Raw genomic sequence first — 14,644 nt, 5'->3', positions numbered from 1 at the left:
TGGGGCTGTGTAGTTTTGTGCGGTGGTTTATGCCTTTGTCTAGTTTTCTTCTAATCCCACCTTCCTTACTTCTACCTCAACCTCTCCCTCTTATTTAGATTTTCAGTTCTCTGTCATTGTCCTTATTCAAAGTAACAGAATATCATGTCCAAGATGGACCTATCTGAAGATGTTTAGATTATGATGTGGCAGAAGAGGAAGCAAAGAAGAAAAGAAGAGTTTAAGTTATGTAGTTACTATTTTAACTTTTTATTATGGAGTGCATTAGTTTCCTAGGGCTGCTAAAACAAAGAACTACAAACTGGGTAACTTGACCAACAAACATTTATTGCCCCACAGTTTCGGAGGCCAGAAATCAAGGTCTTGTTAGGATCATGTTCCCTGTGAAGACTCAAGAGGAGAATCCTTCCTCGCCTCTTACTAGTCTGGCGGTAGCCATCAATCCTTGGGTTTCTTGGCATCTAACCACTCTAGTCTCTGCCTCCGCCAGTCACATGGAACTTCCCCAGTGTGTCTCCGTCCAAATTCCCCCCTTCCTGTTTTATTCTACCTTCAGTGATATATAACTGACATATAACACTATGAAAGTTTAAGGTGTACAACATGTTGATTTGATACACTTATCTGCTGCAAAATGATTACCACCACACCATTAGCTAATATTGATACCTCCATTGCCTCACATACTAGCCATTTCTTTTCTGTGGTGAGAACATTTAAGATCTACTTTTGTATACTTTCAAGTATATAATACAGTATTATTAACTATAATCACCACGCTATACCTTGGGTCCTCAGAACTTATTTGTCGTATAGCTGGAAGTTTGTACCCTTTGACCAACATTTCCCTATTTCCCCTATCCTGGTAAACCACTATTCTATTCTCTGTTCTATGATTTTTGGCTTTTGGGGATTCCATGTAAAAGTGATACCATACAGCATTTGTCTTCCTCTGATTTATTTAGCTTAGCATAATGCCCTCAAGATGCATCCATGTTGACACAAATGACAGGACTTCCTTCTTTCTCGTGGCTGAATAGTATTCCACTGTGTATATATACCACATCTACTTTATCCATTCATCTGTTGACAGACACTTAGATTGTTTCCACATCTTGGCTATTATGAATAAATAGGTAATGAACATGGGAGTGCAGATATCTCTTCAAGATCCTGTTTTCGTTTCCTTTGGATATATACCCAGAAGTGAGATTGCTAGATTATATAGCAGTTCTATTTTTAATTTTTTGAGGAACCCCATACTGTTTTCCATAGTGGCTGCACAAATTTGCATTCCATTTACAGTGCACAAGCGTTCCCTTTTCTCTGCATCTTCACCAACACGTGTTATCTCGGGGTTTTGTTTGTTTTCTGATGATACTCATTCTAAGAGGTGTAAGGGTTGGCCATCTTTATGTCTTCTTTGGAAAAATGTCTATTCTGATCATCTGACCATTTTTTAATGGGATTATTTGGTTTTCTGCTGTAGAGTTGTATGAATTTTTTATATATTTTGGATATTAACCCCTTATCAGGTATATTATTTACAAATATTTTTCACCCACTCCATAGGTTGCCTTTTAATCTTGTTGATTGTTTCTTTTGCTGTGCATAAGCTTTTAAGTTTGTTTTTGTCCCACTTACTAATATTTGCTTTTGTTGCTTGTTCTTTTGGTGTCATATTCAAAAAATTATTGCCAAGACCAATGTCAAGGAGCTTACCACCTATGTTTTCTCCTAGGAGTTTTATGGTTTCAGGTCTTATGTTTTAGTCTTTAATCCATTTTAAATTAATCGTTTAAGCAGTATAAAATACAGGTCCAACTGTATTCTGCATGTGGTTAGCTAGTTTTCCCAACACGATTTATTTCAATAGATAAGACTATCCTTTTTCTGTTGAGTATTCTTGGCTCCCTTGTCAAATATTAGTTGACTGTTTAAATTTCCCCCTTCTTATAAAAACACCAGTCATACTGGATTAGGGCCCACCCTAATAACCTCATCTTAACTTGATTACATTTGAAAAGACCCTATTTCCAAATAAGGTCACATTCAGAGGTACCAGGAGTTAGGACTTCAGCATATCTTTTTGAAAGACACAATTCAACAAATAGCATGGAGTATTTTGAATATTATATATATGCAAGCATACAGAGAATTAGAGAGTCTAATATAATGAACCCTTATGTACCTATCACCCAGGTTCAACAATAACCAATTCATAGCCAATCTTGTTTCATCTGTACCTCAATTCCCCTCACTCCTATGTAATTTTGAAGCAAATCCCAGACTTCATATCAATTCATCTATAAATATCCGATGCATCTCTAAAGATGAAGACTTTCATTTTAACATGACCACAATACCATTATTACACCTAAAAATGTCAATCATTAATATCCAGTTAGTGTTCAAATTTCCAATCATCTCATAAATTGTCTCAGGTTGGATAAGCAACAAGGTCCTACTGTACAGCACAGAAAACTATATTCAATATCCTGAGATAAGCCATAATGGAAAAGAATATAAAAAAGAACATATATATATATATGTGTATAATTGAGTCAATTTTCTATACAGCAGAAATTAACTCAACATTGTAAATCAACTATACTTCAAAAAAAATGTCTTAGGTTTCTAACACTTTGTTTAATCAGGATCCAAATAAAAACCTCAGAGTCATTGACATTTAAATGGATTAACAATCTCAGCATCTTTATTCTCCCTCTGGTTGGTTGAGCACCAGATGGTTTTGAATATGTAAAGGGCACTCTGAATTTTAAGTGGATGGAGAAAGATGTTGGCAGGAGGAAGAAGGGAGTAGAAAGACAGCAAGGGAGGGGAAAGGTGGAGGGTGAGGTTCTAGAAGCAGGTTGTAGATTCAGGGGTACAAGGCTGGGGTGAAAGGAGCCTGGGGGGTAGGAGGAAGTGGCTCAAATAGTGGCAGAGAGTGGCTAGCAGACAAACTTTTAAGAACAAGGAGGTCTAGTAAATCACTTTATATATAATACTTTACACATCAGCCACCCAGAAATTTTCTCGCTAAACACACAAAGTACTGTCAAGCCTCCAAGCTGTTTCTTCCACTAAAAATACCCTCTCCCACTTCTATCCCAGCCCTTCAACCTGGAAAACTCCTGCACATCCTTCAACACTCAGCTCAGATATCCCACATGTGTGAAGACCTCTCTGATCCCTCCCACTCAAAGTTGGCTTACTCCATTATTTACCACTCCATAAGGCTTTGGACATACCTCTACTACAACACTCCTCAAATTGCACTCTCATTATCTATGCTCATAGCTGAGTCTCCCACGAAACTGTGGGCTCTTTGAGTGGACTGGCAATGTTGATTCATCTTTGTATCCTGAGTCTCTAACACCATGCCTGGCACAAAGACAGCATTCAATAAATGCTTACTGAATGAAAGAAAAATTAAAGGAGGAGAGAGAAAAGAAAAAAGGGAAGGGAAAGCAAAGAAAAGATCAAAAGAAGAGAAGAAAGAAGAAACAGGCAAGAAAGGAGGACATACACAAGGCAAACAACTGACCTTGCAAGGCAGAACTAGACAGCTTGATTTCAAGGTCACAACATCAAGGCCAAAGGAGGCTTTCATGAATGTTTCCTTGGCTAGCACAGCATTTTTTAAATTTTGACTTAGTAATCAAAAGTTAAGAATCACATAAAAATCCAGATGTCTAGCTTCTTAAACAAAAATAGAACAATCTATCCTAGGCTGGGCTTAGCCTCCTCCATGGTAACATTGGCTGTATCTAAACATGCTTTTCTCAGATTACCACAGTCACCAGCACTCCCAGTTGTCGTCCCAGCATGGACATGGAGTATCACTGGCCACTTACCATTGCCCTCGTGCTTTTGATTCTCTTATAACTGGTCTACTTCACTCACTTACTTCGCCTGCTTGCCTCATTTAAACGTTAGAGTCTATCAACCTTGTCCCAGGTAATCTGCTTCATCTAGATGCTCTGTGGTCACAAAAAAATAATTATAGTAATAATTATTCTAGAGCTGTACTGTCCAATAGAACCTTCTGAGATGGTAGAAATGTTCTGTAATCTGCAGTGTCCAATACTGTAACCACTAGCCACATGTGACTCTTGAGCTCTTGAAATACGGCTAGTGTGACTGAAGAACTGAATTTCTAATGTTACTTCATTTTAACTAATTTAGTTTTAATTTTAATAGCCACACATGGCTAGTGGCTACTAAATTAAAGATGCAGTTCTAGGGCAGTGCTTCTCAAGATTTAACGTACATAGAAATACCTGGGGATCTTGTTAAAACACAGATTACAATTTAGCACATCCAGAGTGAGGCCCAAGATTCTGAATGTCTAACAAATTCCCAGGAGATGCTGATGATTCTGGGGTTTGGACCACACTTTGGGGAGGAAGATTCTAGAACGGTGCTGCTCAAACTTTAGCATGCATAAGAATCCCCTAGAGATTCCAGAAAGATTCCAAAACAGATTCCTGGGCCTTGCCCCGCACAGTTTCTGATTGAGTAGGTTTCGGGTGGGGTCCAATAATTTGTAACAAGAACCTGGGTGATGCTGGAGTACCATTTTAGAGAATGGGATGCTGTTGGAAAAAAATCTTTTTATTCACCCTCTGATTTTCTTTCCCAATCGTTACTATTAATAGTTAATATTTGTGTCCTTTAATAAAGGTAGTTACTATCCCATTTTACTGATGAGGAAACTGAGGCACAGGGAGATTAATGAACTTACCTAAGGTTACCCTGATGGTAATTGCTGTCTCCAGAGCCACCTTCTTAACCACACACTTCACACCATGGAAGATGTCACCATGGATGTCTGCCAGTGTACTGTCCTTGCCTTGATGCAAAGACTCCCTAATTCCTTGAATTTAAACCAGAAGAGAAGAATCAAATCCAGAGCAGTCTGCTTTTCAGTCCCAATTTTCCTGCTTTTGTTTCACATCTCATTTTACAAGGCAGGAAATGGGTTCTGAGAAGTAGAAGTAAAGGACTTGCCTGAGGCCACATAGCTAATCATTTCACTTTAAGTATTATCTGGTAAACGACCTTCACGTGGGCTTCTTCCCCTCCCCCCCCCCCCAGCAAAAAGCTTTATTGTTTCCATTTGGTCGAAGGCTTGGGAGAGGGCTGCAGGGTGTTTGAAAAGCTGTCTAGTGGTTGCAGAGAGGGGCTTCAGAGCGAAGCTCTGACACCAGAGGGACTCCTCAAAGGCCGCTGGGCTTCGGAGGCTCCTAGTGGTGCTTGAGGGTGAGCCTTTGGAAGAGATACTCGCCTAGCCCCGCCTGGAGACCAGCCACCCTGCAGAGGCTGGTCAGGTGGCTGCCATCTTCTTGATGAGTTTCACTTGCCCATCTAAGAGGCGGCTCTCCAAGAAGTCACAGAGGTGGAAGTCTGCGCGGGCAGACCATGAGTATGGTGGCTTCCATAGCGTCCTGGGTTTTACCCCATTCATCTTGAGATGGCTTCTGCACATCCTGGAAGGGCTTGCGGCAGCCGCACTAGTTTTGTATTTTCAAGAGAGGCTTGACACCTCGCGCTTGTCCTCAGCCAATTCCTGGAAAAGGTGTCCCACGCCCTCCAGAGCCCCATGGTGGAGGTGGAAATAGAAGCCCAGAGAGAGGTAGGTGTAGGAGGCACGCAGATGCATGTTGACCAGGCGGTTGACGACAGCCTCTACCTCCGCGGAATAATTCTGAAGAATATGGGCGCTCATGGTTGACAAGTAATAAAGAGTTAAGCTCAAAAAATGGTGTTGGCCAATCCCGGTGGCCGAGGATAGCTGAGGGCTGATTCTGAAGGTTGCAACTGGAAAAAAGTTTAGAGGATGGTTGGGGCCTGGAGCAAGGGGCGTCACCGGGTCGGTTCAGTCCAAACGCTGTTGAAGCAAGCGACACATCCGCGGGACCTCAGAGCCCACTGCTGGGCTTCTATTTCTAAACGTCTCTATACCACATTTCTATTGCTTTAACACAGATGGAATTCCTAAAACTGAACACTTTTAGCTAGTCGCTACTGGTGGAGACACATCACCTCCCTCCACACACTCAATCCCCAGAATCCTGTGCGTCATCAGTCCATGCGTTCCTCCGCAGCCCCGCCCCTCCAACCCGCCCCCAGTTGGCAGAAGAAAGGCGTTGGGGTGAGGCCAAAGTGAGAGAGGAGGTGGACGGGAGGAGAGAGGGAGGTCGGTGCTCCCAGTCAAGCCGGGAAGTCAGGATCTTTGACCACTAGGTTAGGGGGCGAGTCCTAGCCGCTGGGGAACTGTTGAAAACCGTGAGAACCAGCCTCGGAAACAGGACCCGGAAGAGGCCTTTCTTCCCGCCGACAGACGCTCAGCGCCCGTCAGCGGCAGCAGGGGGCGCTCCAAGCGGCCTCGTGGGCTGGAGATGAGAGCCAGAGAGAACGCTGGCGAAGGCAAGGCGGTGGCTGCCACTCATAGACCTGTTTGGGAGCCCAAATGAAGTTCTTCTGGGGCCGTGGGGAGCCCCAGAAATAACTGGTGGCACGGAAGGGAGAGCTCTGGTCTCCTGTATACAGGTAGAGACATCAAGACGTTAACCGTTTCACGTATAACCTATTTGTTTAAGCCACGTGGTCCTCAACCACATGGCACTTTAGTGTTACCTGGAGCTGTGAAAACCCAACGCCCTTGGGATTGACACAGAGGCCAATTAAATCAGAACCTCTGGGTTTGGGACCCAGTATCAGGGGTTTCATGTTCCCCAGGTGGATTCCAAGATTGAGAACACTGGTTTTGAAAAAGTGTTTTTTTTTAAATTAAATTTTAAAATCTGTTTTCCATTCTATTGTGGGTTTTAGGATGTAGCAAAAGGTACAAATTCCTCAAGAAAATGGAGTTAGTTGTGACAACAAGACAACAAGATACATGAGAAAATGCTTTGGACAACAAGATACATGAGAAAATCCTTTGGAAACTGGTAAAGGTAGGAGTTGTTGTTGTTATTATTTATTATCCCTGTTTTAGAGCCTCCCCTGATAGTCTAACAAGCTGGAAAGTATGTAAATATTGTACTATACTCCGAAAACAAATCGCCATTGTCGTCAGAGGCGGGATGCTATCAAGAATGATATCGAACTCAGCTGAATGTAAAAAAGATAATTGAGGTGTTTAAGGCTGTGCATCTAGGTATACATACTTAATTGTAATCTCTCGTTTTCTATCTCAGCCCTTTTACTTAAAAGAACAGTAAGAAAGGAAGAGTTATTAGAAAGAATGATGGGAAAATACATGTCTGCTTTCTCTGCCTTCTCTGTCGTCACTAACCCTTGACTTCTACTTCTGGACTACATACTCCTTATCAGTTTCCATGCTCTCCTGGCTCCCACCCAAGGCCCTAAACAGGCCAACTCTGGACCTGGTCCTGAGCCAAGAGCCTTTGTTCTATGAAGAGAAGATTCTTAATTTCAGCCACAGGTACAAGAAAGGGAATCAGAGAATTCAAGTGATTTGCCCTAAATCCCACCATCAGTTAGAACTGGAAAAAAACCCCAGAAAAAACAGAAAAAGATCTAGTTCTCCATAAACCTAACCTAGATTCCACTGTGAAAACATTTACTCTTGGCTGCTAATTAATAAAAGAAATCATCATAGCAAAAAACATTGGAAGAAATGAAAGAGCCAGGGTGGGAGGAGAAAGGGTGAGGATGATCTTCCTGTTACAAAATGTTCTCCCACCATGAGGGTAAGAAGACACAGGGAGCTGAGAATAATACTAGAGACACAGCCACACTGATGCATATCACAAAACCGGAAATTGAAGGAAATTGAAGCCTTTCTTTGTGAGACATTTCATCATTTTCTCAGTAATTGCATCAGTTTTGTAATTTCTTCCATCACTGACTCCCCAGTAGCCCTGGCATCTTCTCGTCTGTGATATGGACATGGCGGGTGATGGTGTTTGCCTCCAGGAAATTAAAGAACCCTCTCAATAACTGCATTAGTCATTGACACTTGCCACTGTGATTGGTCTTGTAACCACCATCAGAACTGGGCACGGAAAGGATATGAAAATTCACAAGCGGGAAAACAACCTTATCTTCCCCTGATGCAGCCTTCTCTTTACAAGAAATATCTGCAAAGTCTTTTTTGCATTTCTAATTTGCTCGTTAAAGGACATGTTTTTGACAGGCTGGTATATGTCCATGGGAGACTGGAAACTGTTTGGGATCATAGGAAATTGTGAATTCTTCCTGGGTTTTCCAGAGTTTCTCTACTGAGTTGCCCTTAACTTAAAAGAGCAAAAAATGTTTTAGAATTGTGTTTCAACATTTCGGGACACCCAGAAGACAAGAAGCCATAACACTGAAAAAACACCCTGATCTCGTCCTGTCTCTGTGGAAGGTACCAGAAGAAAAGTATACTCTGATTTTATTATTGCTTTATATCTTGGGCACTCCCTGGGATGACGGCAGTGGGGGCCAGCTGGGTAAATTTTTCCATAAGCATAGTGCTTCAAACTGAGCCACTCAACGGAGTCTATCCTAGAGTGAAAAAGACTAAAGACAAGAATCCCAATGAACGCACACTGTTTTCTGGGTTTTCCAATCCAATGCCCCTAAGATCTCTGAAACTTGCCAAATTGCATCTGTTGTGTGCTTAAGAATATGGTAATCAAATTCTAAATGTACATACATGCTCTTTGATTCATTCCAGTAAGAGGTATTTATCTTACAGGTATACTTCATATATAAGAATACTGTGTGTAAAGCTATTCACTACATTGCTATTTGTGTTTGAAAAAAAAATGCCTGTAAATAACCTGGAAAGGCTTCAATAGAAGACAAATTAAGTAAATTATGGTTCATCCACACAATGGAAAGCCATGTAGCAGATAAAAAGAACAAGGTAGCACTTCCATATTAAAAATGGAAAAGTCTCCAGTACATAGTAACTGAATAAATGGGCGATGCGCAGCAGGGTACTGTTCCCATTTGGGTAAAGAAAAGAACAGAAACACATGTACGTGTGTAAAGCACAGGATATCTATGGAAGGATAGGCAAGAAACAGTGCCTCTGAGATGGAGAACTGGAGGAAAGGGATTGAGGAGGGAGGGAGGCCACAATTCTGTTAATTGATTATCACAAAGTTTAACACATAAGAATAGTAACTAGTACACGTAGTGCTTACTATGTGCCCAGCATGTTCTAAGCACATTACGTACTTAAACTAATGCAAAGTGCTCCTTTTAAACTATAAGATATTCAGATACCTGTCTTATTAAACTAAATTATCAACTACTTGAGAGCATAAACTTGACTTAAGCATTTTTTATATCCTACACAAACACTGGTACGATATATATCACATAATAATGTTCTCAAGAAATATATGCTTCATTCATTCATTCAATATCAAATATGAGAGAAACTAATCATCTTTACCATTTAGAGCTGACTCAAGAGCTTAATCACCTTTATATAAAATTGTCTTTTCATAATCAGTTTGCTATGCCATGAAGTCAAGCCATAATCCAAAAATAAATGGCTTTGAAAATGTGCTATTACACATACATACAATTGTGGTTGTGCTGGACACACTGGGGCATTCAAACAAATTACTTAAGAAAAGTCCAGTTTTCTTCTTTCTTTTCATTCAAAGAGAAACACTATTTATCAAAGCACAGTCCCCTCCCTTTTTAAACTTTGAGTTCAGGAGAGTATTTAAGAATGAAAGGTCTACTAAGTTAGACGGGATCAAGCAAATAAAGTGCTTAGCACAAGCCTGACCCATCAGAAACCCCTATTCAAGTGACACTATTTCTCATTTCTTATGTGGAGGCTTCAAACATCATGGGAGAGGAAAGTAAACAAGAGCAAGCGCTCAGTCTTGTCAACAATTGGGAAATATGTCTGCGACAAAAGCAGAGCAGATCATGGGAGTGGGAGTGTTTTTCCCCTTGACAAGTCATTAGAAGTCATCAGTGCTGTAAATCAGACAGACTGGGGAAAAAAAGAGAAAAAAATTAAAACCTTGATTCTTAGATTGAAAAATTCACTTATTCGATCTGGCATTTATTTGAGTGCCCGCTTGGGTCAGGCAGGCCTTATGACAGGCAACTGTAGTCCTAAAGCTCATTTGATTCATTTAATGTGCTATCTCTTTTGCATTTACTTTCTATCTTTGAAATAAAATTTGCAGATATAGTAACAAATCCCATTTTACTGAAGTAGTAAAATGGTGGTAGAAAAATTCTCTAAATGTCTGGCCCTGACTTTTGGATTTGACAAAACAGCAGAACTTCAAATAATATTAAGGGGGCCTTCCCTGGTGGCGCAGTGGTTGAGAGTCCGCCTGCCAATGCAGGGGACACGAGTTTGTGTCCTGGTCTGGGAAGATCCCACATGCCGCGGAGCGGCTAGGCCTGTGAGCCATGGCCGCTGAGCCTGCGCGTCCGGAGCCTGTGCTCCGCAACGGGAGAGGCCACAACAGTGAGAAGCCCGCGTACCGCAAAAATAATAATAATAATAATAATATTAAGGGAACCAATACAGGGTTGTATTTGTTAAAAAAAAAAAAAATGGTTTCATCTATTTTATGGACTGAATTGTGTTCCCCCAAAATTCATTTATTGAAGTCCCAACTCCCAGTACCTCAGAATGTAACCTTATTTGGAGATAAGGTCTTTAAAGAGATGAAGTTAAAGGAGCCTTTTAGGGTGGGGGCCTAATCCAATGTGACTGCTGTCCTTATAAGAAGAAAGGACTTTATGAGGAAAAAGTGGCCATCTGCAAAGCAAGGAGAGAGGCCTCAAAAGAAACCAAATATGCACACACCTTGATCTTGGACTTCTAGCCTCCAGAACTATGAGAAGTATTGTTTAAGGCACCCAGTCTGTGGTATTTTGTTATGGCAGCCCAACAAACCAATACAATCTACTATGATACTCTTTCATAAAAGGAAGCACATTTTGGGGGACTTCCCTGGTGGCGAAGTGGTTAAGAATCTGCCTGCCAGTGCAGGGAACACAGGTTCGAGCCTTGGTCCAGGAAGATCCCACATGCTGTGGGGCAACTAAGCTCGTGCGCCACAACTACTGAGCCCATGTGCCACAACTACTGAAGCCTGCGCACCTAGAGCGTGTGCTCTGCAACAAGAGAAGCCACCGCAATGAGAAGCACATGCACTGCGATGAAGAGTAGCCCCTGCTCGCTGCAACTAGAGAAAGCCCACACGCAGCAATGAAGACCCGACAAAGCCAAAAATAAATAAATAAATAGTTTTTTTTTTTTAAAAAGGGACTTCCCTGGTGGTGCAGAGGTTAAGAATCTGCCTGCTAATGCAGGGGACACGAGTTCGAGCCCTGGTCCGGGAAGATCCCACATGCCGCGGAGCAACTAAGCCCGTGTGCCACAAGTACTGAGCCTATGCTCTAGAGCCCATGAGCCACAACTACTGAGCCCACAAGCCACAACTACTGAAGCCCACGTGCCTAGAGCCCGTGCTCCGCAACAAGAGAGGCCACCGCAATGAGAAGCCTGTGCACCACAACAGAGTAGCCACCGCTCACTGCAACTAAAGAAAGCCCATGCACAGCAACAAAGACCCAACACAGCCAAAAATAAATAAATAAATAATTTTTTTAAAAAAGCACATTTTAAACCACAAAGGTAGGAAGGACATAATTTTTGAATAATTTTGCTTTTTAAAGAAACTTCCTGGGACTTCACTGGTGGCGCAGTGGTTGAGAATCCGCCTGCCAGTTCAGGGGACACGAGTTCGAGCCCTGGTTCGGGAAGATCCCACATGCCGTGGAGCAACTAAGCCCATACGCCACAGCTACTGACGCCTGCACTCCTAAAGCCCGTGCTCTGCAACAAAAGAAGCCACCGCAATGAGAAGCCCGCACACCACAACAGAGTAGCCCACGCTCGCCGCAACTAGAGAAAGCCCACGCACAGCAACGAAGACCCAACGCAGCCAATAAATAAATAAATAAATAGATTTATTTTAAAAAAAAAAACTTCCTATATTTGTATTTTTTTCATTTTGCTATAGGCCAGTGAAAACTCTGTTTTGACCAAGGAACCCCTGCTCTAAAATCATCTTTCTTCTTAATTTTTCATTCACTTGTTTCCAAACAAAAAATAACCATAGACTACACATGGCAAACCTAGTAATTCCAACCTAAAAAGGATGTGTTATGTAACAGGCCCATTTTCATAGTTAGAACATAGTTTGTAAGTTTATCACCTGCTATTTAATAAATCTTGTAAAAACATTTTCTCAAATGAATAATAACCTTTTAAATTTATAATTATTAAGATTGAAGTAGAAATACTTATTCAAATTATTTTCAAAATACAGTTGAATTATAAATTCATTATGAAGTTTGGGAAAATTATTTATTTTATTCAATGGAGTTTAGACAAGTAATTTCACATTTCATTTTAAATCCAGAGTCAGAAAACATTTCTTGTACATCTAGCACTCATAAAGATCATGGTATATCAATGAAATATTTAAATATAGAGATCGATTTTTAATGGATTTCTATAAATAACATTAACAGGAAAACGCACATAATACAATCTACTCTGGATCTAAGAGCCGTAATTTACTCAAATATTGAAAGAAACTAGTCTGAAAATTTTCTTGTTTAGAAAACATATTGAGAGAACAGGATCAAGGGTGGAGGAATTAATTTGTACTCAGCAATTCACAAACATGACATTTTTAAGATTTGAACAAAGGCTGTATGTTGGCAGCGCAGGGAATGATCTCTCTCTCTCTCTCTTTGTCTCTCTCCCTCCCTCCTTCTCCCTCTCCCCCCTGTGGAGCAGGGACATTTCATATTTCATAGTTTCTGAATTTCCTCAGGAGTTCTGAAGGAGCATCCCCAGACCAGCGGAAACGAAGGTGCCAACAGTTCACATCTGAAAAACCTGTAGAAGAGAGAAGAGAATATTTTAAAATCAGAGGTAGGAAAAGTCAAGCTTATTTATAATAGTAAAACAGCTTGTTGATTAGATTTCATTGCAATAAGTGAAATGTAAGGGTAAGTCTTTGGTATGAATTAGTAATATCTTACAGAAATGGATAAGCAGACTATTGAATCCTTATGAACAGGAATTGGTTTATATGGATGAGAGGGCCTTATGTGTTTAAATGCTTATTAATAAAAAGATATTTATAGATACTTCCAGTGGTGGGAATTTTGACAATTCATCTGCAAGCAAATTAGAAACGACTTTCAAACAGCTGTCAAAAGTAGCAGGTCAATGGAAAGGATCCCTGGAAATACAAATAATTTATTCCACAGTAGTAAGATTTTTTTTTTAATTCTAATAAACAACTTTGTGGAAAATTAGAGGAAAGGTCATTTTCATTCTCTACTGGAGGAAGTGTAAACTGGCAAAACTTCTAGCAGGCAATTTGGCAATATTTATCAAACTCATTAAAATATATAAACCTTTAAGCCAATAATTCTACTTCTAGAAATGTATCCTAATGAAATAATCATGATGTGCTCAAGGACTTAACTCTAAGGATGTTTATTATGATACCATTTGTAAATGTTTAAAAAATAAAGAAATAGTCTAAATCTTCAGTAATAGAAAATTGGTTAAAAGGCTTTGATATAATCATTAACAATGTTTTAATATTTATCATCATAGAAAAATGTTCGTAACATATTGCTAAGTAACTGGTAGTTACGAAACAGTTTAGACAGCATGATCTCATTCATAAATTCATATTTACATGGGTATTTATATAAAATTTTTTTAAGTCTCTAAGTAATTACCCCTAAATGTTAACAGTAACTATTCCTGAAGAGTTGGAATAGATATGATTTTCATTTTTTATACTCTTTTTTTGTTTATCTGTATTTTCCTATTTTTCTGCGATGAACAAGTATGCCTTGTATCATTTTTTACTTTTATAATATTGCTGATGTAAAAGCAGGTTACAGAATAATATATTAAATATGCCTCCATCGATATTTGAAATATTATCTAAATATGTAGTAGGAAAAATATACACAGAATAGTTGACAGTGATTATCCCAGGAAAATAGGATCTGCACTTTCTTTAGAACTATCAGAGAAAAAAATCTAAAGAATTGCCATTTGGGGAAAAAGCAAAAAGGGAATTGTTTCTGACAACATGTAATTGAAACACACACACAAAATATGTACGGTAATATCCTTTTCATTTTAGGTATACTAACATATCTTAAAATACACCAAAATAACAGTAATACATATTTCCCTAAGTGGTAAGACTACAAGTTATTGTATTTTCTTCCTTTTGCTTGACCATATTTTCTCACATTTCTACACTAAATACATGTTATTTCTGTAGTTTGAAAAGATGTTTTCGAGTTTGGGTCCACCTAGAAGTAGACCCCAGACAAGAACTTGAATTCAAGTGGCTAACTTGGGGAGTTAGTTGATCCCAGGAGACCCTGGTAGGGAAAGGAACCAAGTTTGTAAAGACCCCTGAGAGTTATTCCACTTGAGGGGTGAAGGCGCTGGGGAATTTAGCCTCCCACTCCCATTCATTATCATCCGATGGCTACACCCAGAGCGTGTTTACTCCCTGGTACTTAACTGCCCGCTCACTGCTGCCAAGCCGGACTCACTGCCGGAGAAAGCACTCTG

The 14,644-nt window shown here is 40.1% G+C and overlaps 1 protein-coding gene and 1 pseudogene across 1 annotated transcript in view; both read right to left on the bottom strand.

Moving 5' to 3' along the window:
* Nucleotides 1–5,252: 5,252 nt before the first annotated feature.
* On the bottom strand, nt 5,253–5,734 carry LOC115856482 (ferritin light chain pseudogene; annotated as a pseudogene).
* Nucleotides 5,735–12,011: 6,277 nt separating this feature from the next.
* Nucleotides 12,012–14,644, bottom strand: part of DNAJC12 (DnaJ heat shock protein family (Hsp40) member C12) — a 34,356-nt gene continuing 31,723 nt past the window's right edge. The window contains exon 5 of the mRNA XM_030862377.2: nt 12,012–12,925. Coding sequence (XP_030718237.1) covers nt 12,831–12,925 — 95 coding nt within the window. The 3' untranslated portion in view covers nt 12,012–12,830. The remainder of the gene's footprint in view (nt 12,926–14,644) is intronic.

Source organism: Globicephala melas, chromosome 16 (genome assembly GCF_963455315.2).
Source record: "Globicephala melas chromosome 16, mGloMel1.2, whole genome shotgun sequence".
In the NCBI taxonomy this organism is placed as follows: Eukaryota; Metazoa; Chordata; class Mammalia; order Artiodactyla; family Delphinidae; genus Globicephala; species Globicephala melas.
Note: the sequence above shows the minus strand (reverse complement) of the source record. Positions and strands in the feature narration are given on the sequence as shown.